General features: G+C 52.6%; 1 protein-coding gene across 1 annotated transcript in view; it reads left to right on the top strand.

The window, feature by feature from the left end:
- CRMP1 (collapsin response mediator protein 1) overlaps positions 1-19,390 on the top strand; it is a 71,115-nt gene extending 51,725 nt beyond the window's left edge. The window contains exons 7-14 of the mRNA XM_028088630.1: positions 4,534-4,602; positions 5,879-5,999; positions 8,645-8,801; positions 10,046-10,187; positions 11,093-11,263; positions 15,325-15,504; positions 16,374-16,539; positions 19,299-19,390. Of these exons, the coding sequence (XP_027944431.1) occupies positions 4,534-4,602; positions 5,879-5,999; positions 8,645-8,801; positions 10,046-10,187; positions 11,093-11,263; positions 15,325-15,504; positions 16,374-16,539; positions 19,299-19,390 (1,098 nt within the window). The remainder of the gene's footprint in view (positions 1-4,533; positions 4,603-5,878; positions 6,000-8,644; positions 8,802-10,045; positions 10,188-11,092; positions 11,264-15,324; positions 15,505-16,373; positions 16,540-19,298) is intronic.
- The last annotated feature ends 1,967 nt before the right edge of the window (positions 19,391-21,357 follow it).

Here is a 21,357-nt window from a genome sequence, read left to right as displayed (position 1 = left end):
CATTAAATGATGTCATGTATGTGGAGTCCAGCATCCGACACACAATAGGCCATAGCCATGCAAAATTTTGGGTAGGGAGAGACATGAGTGCATTTTGATCCTTCTGGCTGTAGGATGGAGAATTCAACAGGAAAAGAATTGACTCAGGGTGACCAGCTGGGTTCTCCTCCCGCAATTCTCAGAATAAATGAAGACGGGAGATAAAGAGAGGAGATAAAGAGAGGGAGCACAGTCCATGGGTCTCGTTGGTTGACTGGATGGAGAAGAGGAAGAAGAGGTCAGGGAAAGCCACTTGGCCTCTGGTGCGTGGGTGCGGGTTGGTCATGACATTGCAAAGCAGGATCAGGCAAACCTGAGAACATTTGGATGCACCCAATGAAAGTAGTTAATACGAGGCATGATGCTATGGACTTTATATGGTGATGTTCACAACTACTCCATGACATAGATATGACACAGATATCCCCACTTTATAGATAGAGAACCGGGGTTCAGATATGAATAGCTCGCTCACCGCTCCGTGGGGCACGGAGCCGGGATGATACGGCAGTTCTGAGCACAGCGGGGCTGCGCCGCAGTGGTTTAAGTGCATGAGCTGTGAAGCTTCGCTAGGAATGTCAGCTGTTGGCTTTACTTCTTGGTTGGGATGACACGAGGGTGTGAATGCCAGGAAATGCGGATCATTGGGGGCCCTCTCAGAGCTCTCTGCCATTGTGTCTTCTGGCTCCCAGTGATTGGTGTCCCGCCCACATGCAGAACACATCCATCCCCTTCCAGTGTCCTCCAGACTCCCATCACAGCATCAAAGTCTAGAAGTGTCTAAGTCAGATTTAGGTGTAGAGGAGGCTCCGTGGGGATAGTTCCTCCAGTCTTTAGGTCTCTGGAGCCAAAGAGGCAAGTTATCTGCCTCCTCCCAACATACACTCAACATACAGCATACAGCAGTGGGGGGACATTCCTTTTCGAGAGGGACAAGGGAAGGCTTCAGGATTGGTCCATAGCTGTTCTGAAATGCGGTTGGGCACATGCTGGCAGTTCCTTGATTAGGCCTCGGAGCCTGAGAGTAGTTCTGCGTGGCTCTTGGCTCCACCTCCTGGGCTCTTGGTTGTATCCCCCCACTTCCCATCATCCATCCTTTCCATGAAAGGTAGCGCATGCTTGCCGCTGAGCCTCCTTCCTGCCCAGTAGAGCTTGGAGGTCCAACTGCGTCCTTTCATACCATTCAGCCCAGGCTGCCAGGGTTTTGCTAAAGTGATTCTCCCAGCCTTTGTTGGCTTCCTGTGACTCCCTCCGTGGTTCACTCCATCAGACAAAAGACACCCACAGATTTCTTCCAGATAAGCTTACTCCTATCCTGCTCATGCCCTGAGCTTCCTGGAGGCTCTCTGGTTGGAGGGGTCTGGGGGTGCACCATCAGTCTCTTTAAAGGGCTTTTTTGTGACTGATTCATCCTGGAGGCACAAGCCTCCATCTTTCCACTTCTTCACCAATGTTGTGGGGCCACACCCCACCACACACTGTCTGCTGTTTATGTCCTGGATTTGATATTTGCTCAGAAGACATTTCTTTTAGATTTTTTTTTTTTCAGACTTATTTGTTTATTTGAGAGAGAGCATGGTCGGGGCGGAGGGGAAGGGCAGAGGGAGAGAGAATTTCAAGCAAACTCCGTGCTGAGTGCCGAGCCCAACACAGGGCTCGATCCCAGGACCCTGAGGTCATGACCTGAGCCGGTCAAGAGTTGGACGATCAACCGACTGAGCCACCCAGACACCCCCAGAAGATATTTCTTAATTGTACTATCTTTTGCTCTTTGGAGAAGCGGAGAATTTTCAAGACCATCATATCCTGGTTCCTTTTTTTTTTTTTTTTTTTTTAAGTAGGCTCCGGTGCAAGCTCCAGCTTCCAATAACGTCCTCGTTCCCTTTTGAGCTCTCACTGCCAAGCTGCTCAGTGTCTGCCTTTCTACTGACAGTCTGTTCCAGGCCACTTTGGGCTTTGTCCAGCATGTGCCTTGAAATCTTTCCAGTCCCCCTGCACTGCCTGGTCCCAGAGCCACTCCCACAGCTTCAGGTGGTTGTTATGGTAACACCGTACTTCCGGGCACCACCGTCTACATTAGTTCTCCGTGGCTGCATCACCAGGAACCCCAAAACTTAGCATCTGAAAGCAATAACCATTTATTATCTTCTGGTCCCGTGGGCCCGGAGTCCGGGTGTGGCTTAGTGGGGTCCCCCACAGGCTGCCGTGTCGGAGTCCAGGTGTGGCTTAGTGGGGTCCCCTGCAGGCTGCAGTGTCAGGCAGGGCTGCAGCCGTCCCCAGGCCAGACTGGGGCGGGACTTTCAGCCGCACTCCAGTGCTCGTTCTCAGGATTCAGTTCTTTGCAAGCTCAGACTGATGGCCTCTGTTCTTGGCTGGCTATTCCCCAAAGGCCTGCTTAGTTCCTTGCCCTGTGGGCAGCCCCAGCAGGGCCACTGGCTTCCTTCCGAGGGAGCCAGTGGGAGAACGGGAGGGGTGGGTGGGGGTGAGCAGGGTGGAGGCCACAGTCCTTTGTGATGTCATCTCATCAGGGACGGCCCGAGACATGGACATCTCTTTTGTCTGTGTTCTGTTCATTAGAAGCAAGGTGCTAGTCCAGCCCAGCCGCAATGAGGGGGTTACACAGGGCGTTGAGCTGGGGGGGCGGGCCCGCGGGGGGCCTCTCAGAAATCGCCCACCACACACACATCTGTTTGGCCTAGTTTTGCACTTGATAAAAAGGCAACAATATGGTATGTGTTCTTTTATGTCTGGCTTCTCTTGCTCAAAATAGGGCCTGTGAGATTCCTCCCTGTTGTCCGCGAAACAATTTTTTTTTCTTTTTTTCATCACTGTAGAATTCCAAAGCAGGAATAGGTCATAATGTGTTCTCATTGTTGGAGATTGGGAGAGTTTGAATTTGGGACTGTTGCATATAAAGCTTTTGTGAAACCTGGGTTCCCATTTCCGTGAGTAGTATCTACCCAGGAGTGGAATTGCTGGTTGGCGGGGACATGTATATTCAGCTTCGGTCGTAACCGCTAAACCGTTTTCCAGAGCGAACGACCCCATGCGCCCACCAGTGGCGTGTGAGACGTGCAGCCGGGAGCCCCCAGCTCCTGGGCTCGACGTCGGGGGGAGGTCTCAGCTTTCCATACTGCCCACGTAGATTTAGCTTTCTCAGCTCCAATAAATCTGTTACCTTTTGCTCATCTGCTTTCCAGGTTGCCAAATTTTGTTTTTATAGTCCGCTCTGCATTCTCATGGCTTTTGTGTACCTTTCCTGTCACTTTTGTGGGGTTTCAGCCGTGAGTGAAGATAACGCGCGGGCTCAGCCCGCCATCTCTCTCTGGAAACCCTGTTCTAGGCTTTCTGCAGTCTGTGCTTTCCTCCGTGATAGCATCTTGTTTCCTTCCCCCCTCCTCCCTTCTTTCCGACAGAAATAGTAAGGGACAGTTAAACGGCCTTGCACAGGGATCTCTCCATACATAAGTTATTGTGTAAACAATGTACAGAACTGCTCTGTAAACACCATCTTCAATAGCTCAAATTATTCCATTGTTTACTTAAATCCACCCCAGCTCTTAGGTCTTGACGTTTCCAGTTTACATTCTTACAGTAAGCTCAAGCTTAATAACCCGAGATGCTGTTGAAATTATGTTTTTTTTTTTTTTTTTCCCCATGGCTGATAGGGCTGGGGGCCCATTGTAGGGGATGTGCCCGAGGATGCTACAGAAACTGCGCAAGTGACAATTAGCAGCGCAGCTGACATCTGGGCAATATAAAAAACATTTTTTTTTTTTTTTTTTGAGAAATTATAGTATTCCTTTGGCAGGGAAAGCTTGAAGCAAATGGGTTTGAATCTGGGGCATTAGCACCGGGAACCATTTCCAGGCTCTAAGACAAGCTCGAGGTAGAGGCTTCCTGATAGAATCACAGGCTCCAGGAAGAGGAATAGTTGCCAATCAGTGAGCTCCGCCCCACCCCTGGTCCCGTGCGGGCATTGTACCGGCCCCCTCACTGACTCCGTGCAGAAGCTCTAGACACAGGGGCTCTTGTCCCCGGTGTGAAGACGAGAAGGTTGAGGCCGGAGAGCTTGGCCAACTCACCCAAAGTCCCAGAGATGGCCAGTTCTGTGGCTGGACTCCCAGTGTAGGGCTCTTTGATTTCCACATTCATGGAATACCCAGACACCACCTTTCTTCCCCGAGGAGAGCCCTGCAGCAGAAATGCAGGGCTTGGAAAGGTGGCCGGTCGTCTTTAGAGCTCATTTCTTACTGCCCCCTCCTCTTACTGGTGAAGGGAGAGTAGGTGGGGAGGTAGGTGTCCAGGGTGCGGAATGGGGCAGGTGGAGTGGAGGGGGCAAAGGAGCGCGGGATCACCCCGCAGCCTTGGTTGGTCCCCTGCAGACCAGTCACCTTCTGGGGACTCAGCTGCCCGTCTGCCTAATGGGGGTGGAGGACCGGCCTCTCCCGGCCGACATTCTACAGTCGCTGACTCGGTGCTCTTGTCTTGTAGGAACAGAAGCGGATCTTGGAGATGGGCATCACAGGTCCCGAGGGCCATGCTCTGAGCAGACCTGAGGAGGTAATGGAGCCTCCCCCGGGGTGTGACTCTGACATCACTGAGGGCCTACCCTGATGCTGTTCCAGCTGGAGCAGCCCAGCCAGAGCCCCCGTCTCCATCCCCATCCCCACAATGGGAGCATCCCAGCACACGTGGCCTTCCCTGGGGTCTGCCCTCTGACTTGGGAGCCCTGGGGCCTGGGGGTCAATCAGAGAAGCTAGGGAAAGGCCCTGCTTGTCCCCGGGCCCAGGAGCTCCACACCAAGGCCCATGAACAGTTCAGTGTCATAACTGGATAGAAGGATCCTCACTGAGGACCTTATGTATTTGGTGATAGAACATGGAGCCCCATGTTCGAGACCTAGAACTGACAAAGCAGCTTCCCCTGCACATCGCCCACTGTGTTCTAAGACTTGAGCATGGATGAATTTCCCTGCAGGTGGCAGGCTGTGTGTGTGTGTGTGTGTGTGTGTGTGTGTGTGTGTGTGTGTGTCTGTCTGTCTTTTTGCCGTGGGCCTGGCCTTGTGCTGGACACTGGGGCCACAACACGTGGGTAGATAGACTTTTTACCTTGATCTAGCACAGTGCTCCGCGGCCCATGAGCGGTGTTCCTGGTCCCTGGTCCCTGGTGAGGTCAGGACAGACCTAGAGACAGTGTTTACAAACTCCTTATAGCACATGGACACTGCCTGCATCCAGGCGTGTGACAAGTATATTCACCCAGGAGAGCTGGGTGGGGACCGGCTTGGGGGCACTGGGACTCAGTACCAGTCACAAGCAGTGGGACCACATCTGGGGCATCAGCGGACCGGAAATTAAAAACAAAGCACTACAAAACATATCTGGTCCTGGTGTTTGAGCAGTGCTGGTCTAGAGGGGCAGAGACCAAGCCAAACAGTAAGCAATTGCCTGTGGTTATCGAATGCACGAAGGCATGTATGTCAGACACATGTGTTCAGTTATGTCAGGCGTTTATAAGTAACGGATGGTTTTATGGGCCTTTTGATGCTTTATCTTGCCTGGTCTGTCCCCTCCTAACAGAACATGCAGCATGTTTCCAAGCAAGCACAGTAACATAATTCTGCCTTCCAAACCTTTAACCAAATACATTTTGACTAATTTTTTCCTTTCTTTTTAGAAATCTAATATTTTTCTCCCCTGAAGCAGTAGATTTGCCTCTGGCCACACTTAATTAAAGGAAAACGGAAGGGCTTTGGTTCAGGGAGAGCCCTAGGGGCTTGAGGGGTGATGGCGCTCTGCCCCTCCCTCCCGTGACCCATGTATTGCTGTGTCCCCAGCTAGAGGCTGAGGCTGTGTTTCGGGCCATCACCATCGCTGGCCGCATCAACTGCCCGGTGTACATCACGAAGGTGATGAGCAAGAGTGCAGCGGACATCATCACCCTGGCCAGGAAGAAAGGTACGCAGCCCAGCGTCTGGGCCTCCTGCGGGGCAGCTGGGCCATAAGGAAGGGGAGTCGTCCAGCAGGTCAGGTTCATTGATGGGGCCACTGCCCAGAGCAGAGACACCCTGACAGTTGCCAGCAGCCCGAGCCCCATGTAGGATCTGATGAGACCGTGTATTGTATTTTATTGTAATTAATTTATTTATTGAGAGAGAGAGAGAGAGAGAGCATCGCAGGGCTTGGTCTCACGACCCTGAGATCATGACCGGAGCTGAAATCAAGTGTCAACGGACTGAGCCCCCCAGGTGCCCCGAGACCATGTATTTTAAGGAGCTCTGCATTGTTCTAGTTTTTTTCTGAGGGGTTCCATCAAGTCAGTGCTGGGGCCAGGCTGCATCAGCTCTGGGATCCTGCCTACCCTCTCTCAGGTCCCCTCTGGGCACATCATCCTGTGTCCCCTGCCTAGGGCCCCGTGGTTGGTGCCTGCATCCAGGGTCACGTGTGGGGCTCGCGCAGAGTCTTGGCTGTGGGTTGGGAAGGAAGAAGATGGGTTTCCAGAGCCTTCCGTCTGGGCGCAGCCCTGTGCCAGACATCAGGTGAGTGTGGCCCAGGAAACCAGCCACCCACCATCGAAGATGATGCACCACTGAACCGCATTGAGCATCTGCTGCTTTGTCTCTAAGACATGAAGTCTTAGGGCTCATAGATGTGAAGTCCTTGGCAGGACCCCAGGGCTCCATGGGTGTTGGTTGATGCCGTTCTCAGTTCCACATTGGCCATTCACCTCCTGCCTTCGTACCCTCACCTCTCAAGTGGGACCCCAGTACCAGGCCGCCTGCCGTGCTGAGGACCATTGGTGGAGGACTCAGTGGGTACGTTCTGACTGCAGGAGCCTCAGAGCAGGGGCCCGAGTGCAGGCCTCCAGCCTTCACGACAGTGAGATCCACAGTCCCCCACCAGTCACCAGACCGAGAATGAAGAAGGCTCCGCAGAGCAGCTTCCTTCCCAAACTCAGGGAGAGAAAGAGAGAATGACAGACTGACAGAGGAGGGGTAGTGCATGTTATATGAAGACCGTGGCTGGTGGACGTTCGCCAAGGACATTTCATCAATCTGCCCGGTCCCTCTCTGTGTCATGTGATGCTGACCAGGGAGTTGTGGGTCAGTGCGGAAGGCCAGGTGGAAATCAACAACAACCCAACAGCCATTATTGAGCATCTACTCTGTACGTGATGCTCACCATTTCTCACGGGAGCCCTAAATGGGAAGCATTACTAACTATATTTTTAAAAAATCTTCAATAAGATATTTTTAACCTCAGGCATCTAAACTTATTTCAACATATAATTACATAAAAAATATTAGAGATATTTTGTGTTATTCTTGTGTGTGCTGTCTTTGAAATCAGTGTGTCTGCCACATTCCAGCGCATCTCAGTTCAGACCAGCCACAACGTTGGGTGCCTGACAGCCACGTGTGGGTGGGGGTTATCATGTGGGACCAGAGCAGCTTTGAACCCACAGTACCTTGTTTTAGTATTTTTCAGGGAAAGCTGACAAACAGAGGCATTAAAAGACAGTGCTCTAGTTATAACAGCTTGCTTAGAACTGGCTCCATTTTAAGGATAAGGAAACTGAGGCAGAGCCATGACAGTACTTGGGAAGCAGCAGTAAGCACGCATGTCCTGGCCCCACAGAGGGATACGGTGGCTGCCAGTCACATGTGGCTGTTTCCGTTTAAATTAAGTAAAATTAAATACAATTTGAAATGCCTTCCTTGGCTGTGCTAGCCACATTTCATGTGCTCAAGAGCCATGTGAGGCTAGTGGTTGCCGTCTTGGGCAGCACAAATAGAGAACATTCCCATCTGTGTGGGACCTGCTCTCGGGCAGCCTGATCGCTGGAGCTCAAAGCCTGCCTCCCCGTCAGGCCAGCTCAGTGGCCTTGGGCAAAGGCCTGTATCCAGGCAGCATCCGCCTCTGAGAGCAGATCTGAGGCTGTGCCTGTGGGCTTTGTTCTGGCTGAAGCACATCAGGCCTGCTCCTTGGAAGGCAGGCAGGAATTCCTGGAAAGCGATGCTCTGGAAGCAGCCATCAAGTGGTGGGTTGGTGGGTACACAGCCCAGCTCCCGGCCCTGGGGTAGAATGGCTCCAGGGTGCGGTCAGCAGTCTCCCAGAGGCCCCAGTGGCCCTGAGCTGCAGGTACCCACGGCCGTGACTTGGTGACTACTCACCTGCTCTTGACGTCTTTCTTTGCCTTGTGTCATCTCCTCCATCCCCAGCCAGTGCTGCCTGGAATCACCTCCCAAGTAAAACACTTGAACTCGACTCCTTAATTGGAAGATGGGCTTTTGGCCACATCTGCCCTGAGACAGCAAATCCCGTCCCTGGGCCTGGAATGACAAACCTGCCGAAGGGCATAATGGTCCTATCCAAATGCTAAACGCATTACCAGTCCGGGAGGTTGCTGGGCAGGGCAGCCAGTGCTGAGTGCCTGGCGGCCAGGGGGTCACCGGGCTCGGTGGTGATGCAGGAGAGAAGGACAGACAACATCTTGCCCATTGGAGCATCATTCTCCCGTCTCTGACCCTCCACTTCTGTGCTACCAGATCCCCCTCGAGAGACCATCCGCCCTTGACCGTGTGTTGTGTTTGCCCCCGCAGGCCCCCTGGTGTTTGGCGAGCCCATCGCTGCCAGCCTGGGGACCGATGGCACCCACTACTGGAGTAAGAACTGGGCCAAGGCAGCGGCATTTGTGACCTCCCCTCCCCTGAGCCCAGACCCCACCACGCCTGACTACTTGACCTCCCTGCTGGCCTGGTGAGAGCCAAGGGGTGCCTGGGGGATACTGGGTCCACTGTGGTATCTTGGGAAGCACCCAGGAGGAGGAATGAGAATCCAGGAATCGCCCTGGGCTTGTCACATAACCCACAATGGCTCTCTGTTTTGGTTTACTTATCAGCAAAGTGGGGGAGAACACGGTATCTGTTGCAGAGCTGGTTATGAGACGGTGTAGGAATACGGCCTAGAATTTAGGGTTCAGTACATGGCTACTGTTACATGCAAAGCACCCCCTGGGTATGTGCGCACTAGGAGTATAGCCGCGTTGGTCCCTTCCCGGCTGTTGGCCGGTGTGAGGGAGGAACACTTAGGCCATAAAAGAAGGCTAAGTGGTAATGTGCGCAGTCTGCCCTAGAAGCAGAGACACATGCTCAGGACCAGGGGACTTGTGGAAGGCTTCATGGGGGAGGCAACATCGGGCCTGGAGCTAGAGGATGAGTACGAGTTTGCTGGATAGGGGTGAAGTCCGGGCTTCTGGTCAGGAGGAGCCCCGAGGGGCTGGTAGTTGTGTACCTACCATGGAAATCTCTCCCAAATGATGAAGAAACCCTTGACTTGCATATCCACAGGCTTGTTCATCATCTGCAGCCCGATGTCTGGTGGGCAGCTCCAAGTCCAAACAGACTGCCCGTCACTCCCACAGAGCTGCTGTTCCCACAGTCTTGCCCATCTCTGAAGATGGCAGGACACAGGCCAAAGGCCCCGGGATCTGACCACTTCTCGCCCCCTTTGCTGCGGCCATCCTGGCTTGCCTCTGACAGGCCTGTTTCTGTGCTGTCCCTTCCATGCCCATGACACGTCTATTTCCAACCAGCACCCAGATTTTAAACCCCAAGTAAGACCAAGCCACTCCTCTGCCTGGAGACCCGCAGGATCCTCTTCTCTCAGCATGGATCACAAGTCCCCACAATGTGCCCCGCGGCCAAGCCTGATCTGGCCTCACCCCCTCAATGAACCTGGCCTGGCACCTCTTTTGGGCGGATGTCCACTCTTCCCGGTGAGGAAGAGGAGGCCCACCTGGGGAGCCTTAGCTGGAGAGCCTGGAGCCCACACGGACAGAGCCTTCCCAACAGGGGCCTTCCGATGTCACTCACCGATGCCCACGATGTGCCCCAAATCCTCTCCCCCGAATCTCTTGGGCTTTTCATCTCACAGCCTGCACTGGGTGCCTGAAGTTCAACCTGAGCTCAGGTCGGCCTCCCACCTTGTTTTCGTCCTTGCAGTGGGGACCTGCAGGTCACGGGCAGCGGCCACTGTCCCTACAGCACTGCCCAGAAGGCAGTGGGCAAGGACAACTTCACTCTGATCCCTGAGGGCGTCAACGGGATTGAGGAGCGGATGACTGTTGTCTGGGACAAGGCAGTGGTAAGGCGCTCCCTGTTTCTCTATCCCCAGGAACGTCCTAGAAGCACCCTGCCTGGCCCAGCAAAAGCTAGCACATAGTGCACTGCTGGTTCTTTTTTTGTTTTTGTTTTTGTTTTAAGATTTATTTATTTGAGAGAGAGAGAGAGGGTGTCAGAGTGAGTGGGGGAGGGGCAGAGGGAGAGAATCTTCAAGCAGACTCCCCTCTGAGCGTGGAGCCTGATGCGGGGCCCCATCCCACGACCCATGAGATCATGACCTGAGCTGAAGCCAAGAGTCAGATGCTCAACCGACTGAGCCCCCGAGGTGCCCCTGAACTGCTGATTCTTAAAGCTCCTCCCTTCCTTGCTTTGAGGCAGGAGCAGAATGCACCAGGAGAGCACTTGAGGAAAGGTGTGACTCATAACAGAGCAGCACAAGTCCTGTGGGGTCCTCTGCAGTCGCAAACCTGACAGCTGCCCAGCATTCTTTAAGGATGCAAAATGTTTTCTTTAGTTTTGTTCTGACTGCATCTCAGTCCCTGTAAGGATGACTTTGTAAACCATGCGTCCGGGGTTGACAGTGGGTACAGAGGGTGCTTGTTGCGTTAGGAGGCCCCACATCACTCTGATCCCTGACTTGAGCCAGAGATTTTTATTTTCTATTAAACTTGGGCCCAGTGGGCCTGACAAGATGCCACAGAGGTTGTTGAGCACATGTCAACACACCTCTGAGCGGTCAGTTACATTTCCGCTCCGATGGGGCCAGGCCCGTGTGCTCTTTTAGGATGGCCTGTTTTCAGTGGGGAAGGAGAAAGTTCCAGACTCCTCTTGAGGACTCCTGTCGGCAGGTCTAGATTTGTGCCTGTCTGCCCTTCCCCTGGCCCTGTGATGGGGGGCACTCTTCTCATCAGACGATCTTGCCTTTAGGCTACGGGCAAAATGGATGAGAACCAGTTTGTTGCTATCACCAGCACCAATGCAGCCAAGATCTTTAACCTGTACCCCAGGAAAGGGCGGATTGCCGTGGGCTCGGATGCCGATGTGGTCATCTGGGACCCCGACAAGGTGAAGACCATAACAGCCAAGAGTCACAAGTCGGTAAGTGCTGGCTTACCTGAGATGCTCCTGATTTGGGTAAGCAGTTCTTCCTTGGTCGGCAACCACTTTAGAAGCCTCTGATTGAAAATGATTTATGGAGTTTCCAACCAGGATGTGATCTGATATCTGGCATGACTCAGTCCTTCACATTTCTCTGCCAGTTGGAGAGCTTGGCTTTGAGCTGGCTCAGCTAAGCTGCTGATGTGCTACTGGATGCATTCTCTCTCTCTCTCTCTCTCTCTCTCTCTCTCTCTCTCTCTCTCGGTGGCCCCTGCCCTAGATGCATGCATTCGGGGGCTCAGAGAAGTTTTAGGTCCAAGATTCTTTCTCCAATCTCATTATCAAGCTAGAATGGGTTTGATCTCCTATCTCAGAAACCTCCTACTTCACGTTGGGGTCACTGCTAACACTCGGCAAAAGAAAGGGTTGGATCTAGAGCCCTCTGTGTTTGAGCACACCGCAGGGCTGCACGCTTTCCCAAGCTCCAGGCCCCAAGCCTATGGCTGTGGGTTATTTCTGTGCTTTGTATCCTATGTGCCCTTAGTTTCTTCACTCCACCAGCGAACCTAGGACGTAGAGAGACAAGCCATCTTCCCCTCCCTCACTGCTTGCTTCAAGTCCACTCTGCAAGGCCAGCAATGATCTTGTGTCCAGATTAATGTCCACACTCATGAGACGGGAGGCCACATCCTGGACTCTGGCCCACTAAGTCTGTTACAGGACACAGGAGGAAGGCAGGGTGTGTGCACACTGCTTTGCCCTGTGATGGGGTCCTCATTGTCACATGGGCATAGCTTCCCAGCTTCTCAGGGGTTACCTGCTGGGAGAGGCGAGGCCACATGCATGAGGACAGGACCCCAGGCACAAGGAAGTCTCATAAGAAAGTGATAAGAACCATTTGTAGCAGTTCATGAGCTTGGCCCCCAGGTCCCTGCTTGGCCACAGGAGATGGCATGGGGCTGTAGAAGTCTTGTCCAGCTCGCCAGCCGGCTGTCATGCTTAGCCAGTGCTCCCTAGTGACACACTGCCTTCCATCAGCCCCCACCCCCGGGTACAGGATCAGGAGGAAACGAGCCTGAGGTCTCCTCCCTGGAGAAAGGTGTACCCCGTTCTCCACGCTTACCACCACCTCACAGGCACACGACGCCCCTGGAATCCCTGTGAATGCAGTGATGCGTGTGCGCAGAGAGGGGTCTGGTCATGCAGGAGAGCGCGTGTCCCCTCGCGGTGTCAGGAAGGTGTCCCATCAGGAGAACGTTTGAGAGGGTCTGGCAGGTGAGAGGGTGTTTGCCACCCCGCCACCCGCCTGCTTTAGGTCACCGCACGGGTGCCTGCCCACAGGTGTACACTGTGGTGGTTTGTATGATCAGAAGGTTGTACATCCCCCCAGAAAGAAACCCCAGACTCATTAGCAGTCACTCCCCGTTCTCCCCTCTCCCAGTCCCTGTCGACCGGGGATCTGATTTCTTTCCCTCTGGATTTGCCAATTCTGGACGTATCACAGAAAAGGAATCCCACAATGTGTGGCCTTTCGTGTCTGCCTTATTTCCCTTGGCTTCATGGTTTTGAGGCTCGTCCACACTCTGGTGTGTGTTAGTACTTCATTCCTTTTTTTTTTTTTTTAAGATTTTATTTATTTGAGAGAGAGGGAGAGAGAGAGGGAGCACACAAGAGCGGGGGAGGGGCAAAGGGAGAAAGAAACAGGCTCCCCGCTGAGCAGGGAGCCCGATGCGGGGCTTGATCCCAGGACCCCGAGATCATGACCTGAGCCAAAGGCAGGCGCTTCACTGACTGAGCCACCCAAGGTGGCCCAGCTTATTTTGTTGTAACTGTGGTCCTTTGTACTGTTTGAATTAATTACATCGTTCACATATTACCTTTAGGAAATGAAACAACTTTTAAAACCCCATGTAGTGGCAAGACATCAAATGTGGCATCTGTAGGGGGTAAGCCTGAGCTTCGTAAGAGCTCCCCGATTAGGAGGGTCACGATGGCGCACATCATGTCCTTCCAGCACGAGGAATAGTGGGCCGGGCGGGGCCGAGTGAGCTGGGAGGTTGGCCAGTCTCGACTGGTAGCAATGTGGCTTGTTTCCTCACTGCCTTTTGGGTGTCACTCATGCTCCGCATTTGGGCTTCAGCGGGATGTAAGTCAGCACGCAGCAGGTCCCTTCAGGGTGACTCAAGAAGCATTAGATTAGCAACCGTTACGCCAGAGAGCAGACCACCTGCCTGGTCCTGGGAGGCAGCCGCAGAGAGAGTGTGGCTCCCAAAATCTACTGGAAGTCATAAGAGAACCCATTGGCTGATTAAAAACCAATAGAAAGAATCGATAGCTTTTCTATGAAGTAATTCAAAAGCACTTCAAAAAATAGAATGGAAATCAAAATCCTGTTTCTAATAACAATAAAAACTAAAGACTTTTATAAAGACAAGTTCTTTTATGCTGAAACGATTTATTAGAGTGAACATAGCAATTCTTGCTAATTTCATCTATAAGTTGGAAGTAATCCCATCAGAAAACTGAATGGAATTGTTCTTTGGCTAGAAAAGCAGAGGTCCTAGATGCTAAACGTGAGAATAGCCCCAACATTTCTGGAATGCTAAGGGGCAAGCCCTGCTTATCCAAGTCTTTTTTTTTTTTTCTTAAGATTTTATTTATTTGAGAGAGAGAGAGAGAAAGGGGGAGGGGCAGTGGGGGAGAGGGAGAGAGAGAGTACGATGCTATTTCTCACCCGAGCAGCGACCGAGACCCTGGTGGTTAATGGGACGCAGGTGGGGTCAGACGGCAGGAGGCAGGTGAGGGAGCACGAACCTATCAAAGTTAAAGATCCATTCACTCTTTGGCCCCAACTCCACATCTAGAAAGATGTTCACACAGGCCAGTGTGGACACACAGACGTGTGGTTCAGTATGGGTTTAAACGATCCGGTTGTCCATCTCTGGGAACTGGATAAATCAATTCCTCCTGTGAGGGAATATGGTACAGAGGTTTAAAGGGTGTTAACATTTTTAATAGGGACCTGTGCCGATATAGAACAATCTCTGAGGTCAGGAGAAAAATTCGGGCGAAAGCCATCTGTACGGAACTCTTGCAATGTCGAGACCATTGTTCATGCTCCGAAAATATCTGGGGTCTCCGAAGAATCTCTTTAGGGCAGATGTCTCAGTCCGAGGTGGCAGAGAGACCTGCTTTTTAAAGTGAAATATCATTTGTGCTTTTTGATTTTTCTTTTACCATCTAGATGACCTACTTTTTAAATAATAAAAAAACAGTTGGCTAGTGGTAGTTACATTCCCTTTAGGGGTTATGAAAGGAATGTGTATTTTTAAGAACATATTTTGTCTTTCAAATCAGCAAAACAAAAGAAAGAAATCGAAAATATAAAAATGACCTTACTCAGTGCTGGATGGGAGTTCATGGACGCGAAACCAAGGAAGTGTCTCTGTCCTGCCGCCGACGTGGTGTCGGGTGGTCTGATCCCTCGGAAAGCAACTTGGCAGCATGTAACAAGTACCCTAAAAAAGCTCATTATCTCTTTACCCAGTAATTTAATTATAGAAAACTACCCTAAAGAAGATATTTGACAGAGACATAGAGAGAGAGGGAACACAAGCAGGGGGAGTGGGAGAGGGAGAAGCAGGCTTCCCGCTGAGCAGGGAGCCAGATGCGGGGCTCGACCCCAGGACCCCGGGATCATGACCTGAGCCGAAGCAGACGCTTAATTACTGACCCACCCAGGCGCCCCTAAAGAAGATATTTTTTAAAAAGACACAAAAATGCCCATTGTAGCTGGAGCAGGCACATTGCCAGACAACAGGGTGTCCCCGTTCCCGTTCACGATGCCTCGGACGTTAGCTGGATTCTATAAAACCACCCTCAGCCTAAGTGCCCAAGAGCGAGCGAGGGTTGGTTCTGCTAAGGAAGGCACATAGACGGGAATATGATGAGGCCCCGGAGAAGACGTTTCCAGAGGGCAAGCGCGGGAAGTGCCCGCAGGAAGACGTCGGGAGGGTTATACCCTGCGCGGTAAGGGCCCTGCTGTGCTTCTTGCCACGCAGGCTGTGGAATACAACATCTTCGAGGGCATGGAGTGCCACGGCTCCCCGCTGGTGGTCATCAGCCAGGGCAAGATTGTCTTTGAGGATGGCAACATTAACGTCAACAAGGGCGTGGGCCGCTTCATCCCCCGGAAGCCTTTCCCTGAGTACCTCTACCAGCGCGTTAGGATCAGGAGCAAGGTGAGTGGGGCCGGGGTCCAGGGCATGCGGCGTGGATGAGTCACGGCTGCAGGGGCCGTGACACTGCCCTGCCTGCGTCTTGGGGCCGGGGTTGAGGCCCTGGGATTTTGTGGGCTCTAAAGGGGTGTGCACGTGTGGAATGGGGGGGGTGGCGGGAGTACCACTGACCAGAGCTGCTTTGGGGTACGCATCCCACATCATCTCAGGGGTCCCCCAACGGGAACTGAGGTGCGGGGAGCAGGTGTTGTGAAGAGGACAAGAGAAAGGTGCCCAGACCTGTAGTCACGGGTGTAGGGCTCCCCTGGGGCAACGCTCAACCCGTGGGGATGGAGACCATGGTCCATGTCCTGCCCCCCAGAGGGTCTGTGCAGATGTTCGCTTCCCAGTTTCCCTGAGCCGGCTGCCCTCAGAGCTGGCCCCGTCACCCCACCGTGCACCAGGTTTTCTCCCTTCTTCTCGCCCTCCTCCTTTCTGGAATCACCTCCCATATAAACTAGCTCCCCCAAATCCTGGTCTTGGGCCCACCTTCTGCAAGACCATAGATGATTCAGTGGTCCTTGAGGGGGATGGTGGGTGTGTCAGGGAAAGTGTTTTCCTCTTGAAAATGGGTTTGGGGTCCTCCTGTATGGAGCTGTGTGTGTGTGTGTGTTTGTGTGTGTGTGTGTGTGTGTGCGTGTGTGTATGGGGAGTAAATGTACGCATGCATGTGGGGTATGTATGCACATGTGTACCCACACGGGTGTGTGCGTTTGCGCGCGCGCGTGTCCCTGCAGTCACCTCGGGTCACTACCCAGCTGCAGGGCTCTGGCCTGCCTGAATGGGAAGGTGCAGGTGCATCTTGCCCATCCGTCCCCTCCCCCCCCATTTAGGTTTCGGGATTGCAGGGTGTTCCCAGGGGCATGTACGACGGTCCCGTGTACGAGGTGCCAGCCACACCCAAATATGCGACTCCTGCTCCCTCTGCCAAGTCCTCGCCTTCCAAACACCAGCCCCCGCCCATCAGAAACCTCCACCAGTCCAACTTCAGTTTATCAGGTAAGAGGCCCCCCACGCCCACAGCACTTCCGAGAGGCCCCCTTGGGCACTAGATGAGAAAGCAAGGAGCAGTGGGGAGCCCCATCTCCTTTCTTCCTGGGAGTGGCAGAGCGGGTGGGGGGAGGTCAGAAAGAAGAGCGGCTCCGCAGGGGCTCCACAGAGACACCTGACCCTGCTTATGAAGTCTGCGCAAAAATTGGCCCTGAGCTCATCCTTAAGCGCGCCTTCCCCGTGAAGCTGAACGTGGTCCCCCAGACCCCAGGGATGCTGCAGTTTCTTGAGCTCGCCACATGAGGGCAGAGATGCACATACTGGGATTGGAATTTTGTCCCCCAGCGTATTTGAGGCTTTAGCGTGTGTTATACACGGGGCTAGGTGCTAGGAATATGGTGATGGATGAGACACAGCTGGGCAGTCCCCAGTCTGCTCCGGGGGTCAGCAAATGTTGTCTTTCTTTTTTTTTTTTAAGATTTTATTTATTTGACAGAGACACAGCGAGAGAGGGAACACAAGCAGGGGGCGTGGGAGAGGGAGAAGCAGGCTTCCCGCCGAGCAGGGAGCCAGATGCGGGGCTCGATCCCAGGACCCCGGGGTCATGACCTGAGCCGAAGGCAGACGCTTAACGACTGAGCCGCCCAGGCGCCCCCACAAATGTTGTCTTAAAGGACCAGATAGTAAGTGGTCTAGGTTTTGTGAGCCAAGAGGCAAAATTTAGGGTATTATATTAAGTAGCCATTTTAAATGCAACCATTGAAAAGTGTAAAAAAAATGTAAAAAACTATTCTTAGCCCATGGACTATACAAAGACAGGTGGTGGCCAAGCTTTGTCAGTGGTCCCTCCTTTGCCGACTCCGATCTAACAGGAGTGAAAGCCATTTAAACTGAGAAGCTATGTTTAGCAAATGAGAATGGAGGGGCAGAGAGAGAGAGGACTATTCACTTAAATTGTGGGGGTGACAACCTGCCCTCCATCCGGGGAGTGTCTGTCTCAGCGATTATGCACTGGGGGACATAAGTTGTGGTGGTGGGGTCCCCCCCAGTCCAGCTCATCTTACTTCCCGTGAGCCTTCATGCAAGGGTTTCTCACATACTGAGTGTGATTCCAGTCTTTAAAGAGAACTAGTATTTTTTCCACCAATGGACCCAAAACACCACTCATGTATCTCATCTGATGCTCAGTCAACACAACAGGGATTGGACACAGAGCCAGGACAAGCCACCTGGGTGAAGCTACATGGAGTTTGCAGACCGGACCTCTCTCAAGTCGTGCAACTCACCATTATTATTAGATACAGGGGGAGAACCCCTCCCTTTTAGAACTAGAAGAACAATGAAATGAAAAGTCTGCTGGAAGGGCTCCACCACCACCCCACGCCCCAGGTCTGCTCACCGTCTCTCAGACCCACCGCCCTGCCCCAGCCCGCCTCACGGCAGGTTAGCAAATGACTTCATTTGTTACCAGCACCGTAGGCACTTTCTGAATCAGGAATGACTTCACGGATGCCTTTTAAATACCAGCTTGATGTCACTTTATAGAGATGCAAAATGATTGACTGCACTAGGGTCCTTTTGCCCGACAGGTACTTTCAGAGTAGCCAACACATGACCAGCAAGGTGGAGAGGATTATGAGGGAAACAGGTATTAAACACTAGGCCTGATTTCTGGTTCTGGGACTTGAGGCAGTTCCTGGTTTCCCAGGAAGACACAGTGTCTACCAAGAGAACTCAGAAAATCAGGCAGCTCTCCACACTACATGGGTAGTGGCTTTCAGAGATGGAAGGCCTTTCATCTCCGCTCCTCTCACTCTATGGAAAGGAAGTGAAAGCCGAGGGAAGGTGGGTCTGATTCCAAATCACCCACATTCCAGACATGATCTGTACTGCAACCTGTCTCCGGACTGGACCCCAGGGCCCTCTCACACCATCTCTCCTTTTGGTTTGTCCATCAGTCTCTACTTACTCACTGAATACGTATCTATTGAGCACCAGGCGCTGGGCTTGATGCTGGAACTTTAAATCTTTAACTGCCAGAGAACGTATAACAAATGGTTGGTTTTGCAGATTGGAAACAAAAAAATGATGCCTCTCCCCCATGCAGATCTGGCCATTGCAAACGAGGTGGGTAAATCCAGCTCTGAGTAGTTCTCTCTCTCACACACACACACACACACACACACACACACACACACACACACACACACGTGCACTCCCATGCATACCGTCCATAAAACACCTTCGGAGCATCGGGAACTTCTGTGCGTTGTTCTGACTCCTATAGGAGATGGAGCTGTGGAGACAAACCAGTTGGGGCTGGAATTCTGGCTTGCCTGCCCTCCAGCTTTGCCCCCCAAAGTGCATGACCTGAGCCTTCATTCCTCATCTGTACATTTGGGGTAACCCCCCTTCATAGTATTGCTGTGTACCCTAAACTGAAGCACATATGTTAAAGCACCAAGGCTGTGCCTGCACACAGTAGGCACTCAGTAAGTGCTTGCCCTCGTGGCTCAAGAACAGGAAGCCAGGCAAGACATAGTGCAGGGCGGCCAGGGCTGCAAGAGGGTGATGCCAGGGCCAGAGGGGGGCACAGAGGAGAGAGCAGTGACCCCCGTGCATGTTGGGGAGCCCTCCCAGAGGTGAGCCTGGACTGAGCCCCAAAGGGTGGGGAGGCTGGAGGGCATGTTAGGACAAGGGCTCAGCGTCCCGACCCCCAGGAGCAGCAGGTGTAACCTGTCGGCAGTGATTGGCCCCATCTCTTCCAGGTGCCCAGATAGATGACAACAATCCCCGGCGCACTGGCCACCGCATCGTGGCGCCCCCTGGTGGCCGCTCCAACATCACCAGTCTCGGCTGAAGGCGGACGAGTGGACGGATGAGCTAGCGTGAAGCGTTCTAGGAATAATGTCCATTCCTTTCCCTGTCGGGGTTTGGGAAACCCGCAGTTTTATTTGGTACTGATGGGGGGAAAAAATTGAATGATGTTCTTTCCTCTTTTGTTTAGGAAGAAGTGGTACTAGTGTGGTGTGTTTGCTTGGAAACTCCTTGCCCCACAGTCGTGTGTTCATGCCGACTCCACCTCAGAGCATGGGTCTCCATTTCCCTCCTTAGTGAAGACAGGTTCTAGCGTCGTCTTGTACTGTCCCTCCCACTTCTGACTCCACGGGCTCCATGAATCTCTGGGTGGTTCCTTTCGCACCCTTGTAGCTGCTCTAGGATAGTTGATGCATGTTACTAAATTATGTGTGCAAGTCTGTGAGTGCATCTGACGGAACATCGCCGAGGACCAATGTAGACACAATGCCGAGACCTCAAGCCCTCAGGGGCAATTCCAAAACTCTTAGCGCGAGGATGTTTACTCATTGCCCCCACCCCAAGTCCATGCTAGAAAGAAGCCTGCCCCACTCCTCCCCACCCCACCCCTCCTTGAGAACCTTCTGTGAATTCTCAGAGAGGCAGGGGAGCCTTCCGGTGTTTGCAGAGAAACATCATCCACGTCCTGTGTCAGAAACTCTGGTCTCCGTGGCACTTGTGACTCGCCATGCCGTCTTCTGGTCTGTGTGTGTCCTTCCAGCCAGCTCCGACTTCAGGCCTAACCAGGTTCACACTCAGAAAGGGGGCTCCCCACCCCCATCAGGGCTGACAATGGTGGGGCAACAGCTGCTCCCCGTTGCCCCGCTCCTGGTCCCTTCGAGGTGTTTGACGGGGCAGTCAGATTTTTAAAGTTTTGTACAAAGTTTTCCTTTGTAATCACCCCCCATTTTTACTTAACAACTGACTTATTGTGGCTCTTATTTCTGAATTCAAAGCTTGTGAAAAAATAAAGAAAAGAAACAGCCTTTTGGCCCGACTAGAGTGTTTTCATTTAAGGGTGACAGCTCGGTTAGGGGCAAATGCTCAGCCCTCCTCCTTGTGATGATTGGAGCGTGGTGGTTGCTTCCCAGGACTCATGCTTGGTAGACATTGCGGGAAGTAGAGGAGGAAGGAGAGGGAGCCAGTCACGAGGTGTGGAGTGTTGATCTCAGACCCTGAGGTCATCGTGGGAAAGGCAGGTGGCAGGTGGCTTCTGGGACTTGGTTTGAAAGCCCACGTCCATTCCTTCCTGCCTGGCCCATCCTTGATGTGCTCTCTTCTTGTAGGTTACCGTCTGCCTCAGACTAGGAGCTCCAACCTTCTAAATATCACATTTCTCCCCTCTGGTTCCATGAGCTGATGCACATTCTGAGGAGTAAAAACTCAGGCAAAGTTGCTTGTCCCAATTTGCCACTAGTAGTAGTGATAGTGATGATGGTGGTGGTGATGATGGTGGTGGTGGTGATAATGGTGGTGATGGTGGTGGTGATGATGGTGGTGGTGATGGTGGTGAGGATGGTGGTGGTGGTGATGATGACAATGATAGTGGTGATGGTGGTGGTGATGATGGTGAGGATGGTGGTGGTGGTGATGATGACAATGATAGTGGTGATGGTGGTGGTGATGATGACGATGGTGATGGTGATGGTGATGATGGTAGGGAGGTGGTGGTGATGGTGAGAATGATGGCGTTGATTATGGTGGTGATGATGGTAGTGATGGTGATAATGGTGGTGATGGTGGTGATGATGATGGTGGTAATGGTGGTGATGATGGTGGTGGTGATGGTGATGACGGTGGTGATGATGGTGATGATGTTGAGATGATGGTGGTGATGGTGATGATGGTAGGGAAGTGGTGGTGATGGTGGTAATGATGGTGATGATGATGGCAATGGTGATCTTGATGGTGATGATGGTGGTGGTGGTGATGATGGTGGTGAGGATGGTGGTGGTGGTGATGATGACGATG

The sequence above is a fragment of the Eumetopias jubatus genome, unplaced genomic scaffold, assembly GCF_037043125.1.
Source record: "Eumetopias jubatus isolate StellerSeaLion01/CBP00866 unplaced genomic scaffold, mEumJub1_p1.0 scaffold_2, whole genome shotgun sequence".
In the NCBI taxonomy this organism is placed as follows: domain Eukaryota; kingdom Metazoa; phylum Chordata; class Mammalia; order Carnivora; family Otariidae; genus Eumetopias; species Eumetopias jubatus.
This window is presented reverse-complemented; position numbering and strand designations above follow the sequence as displayed.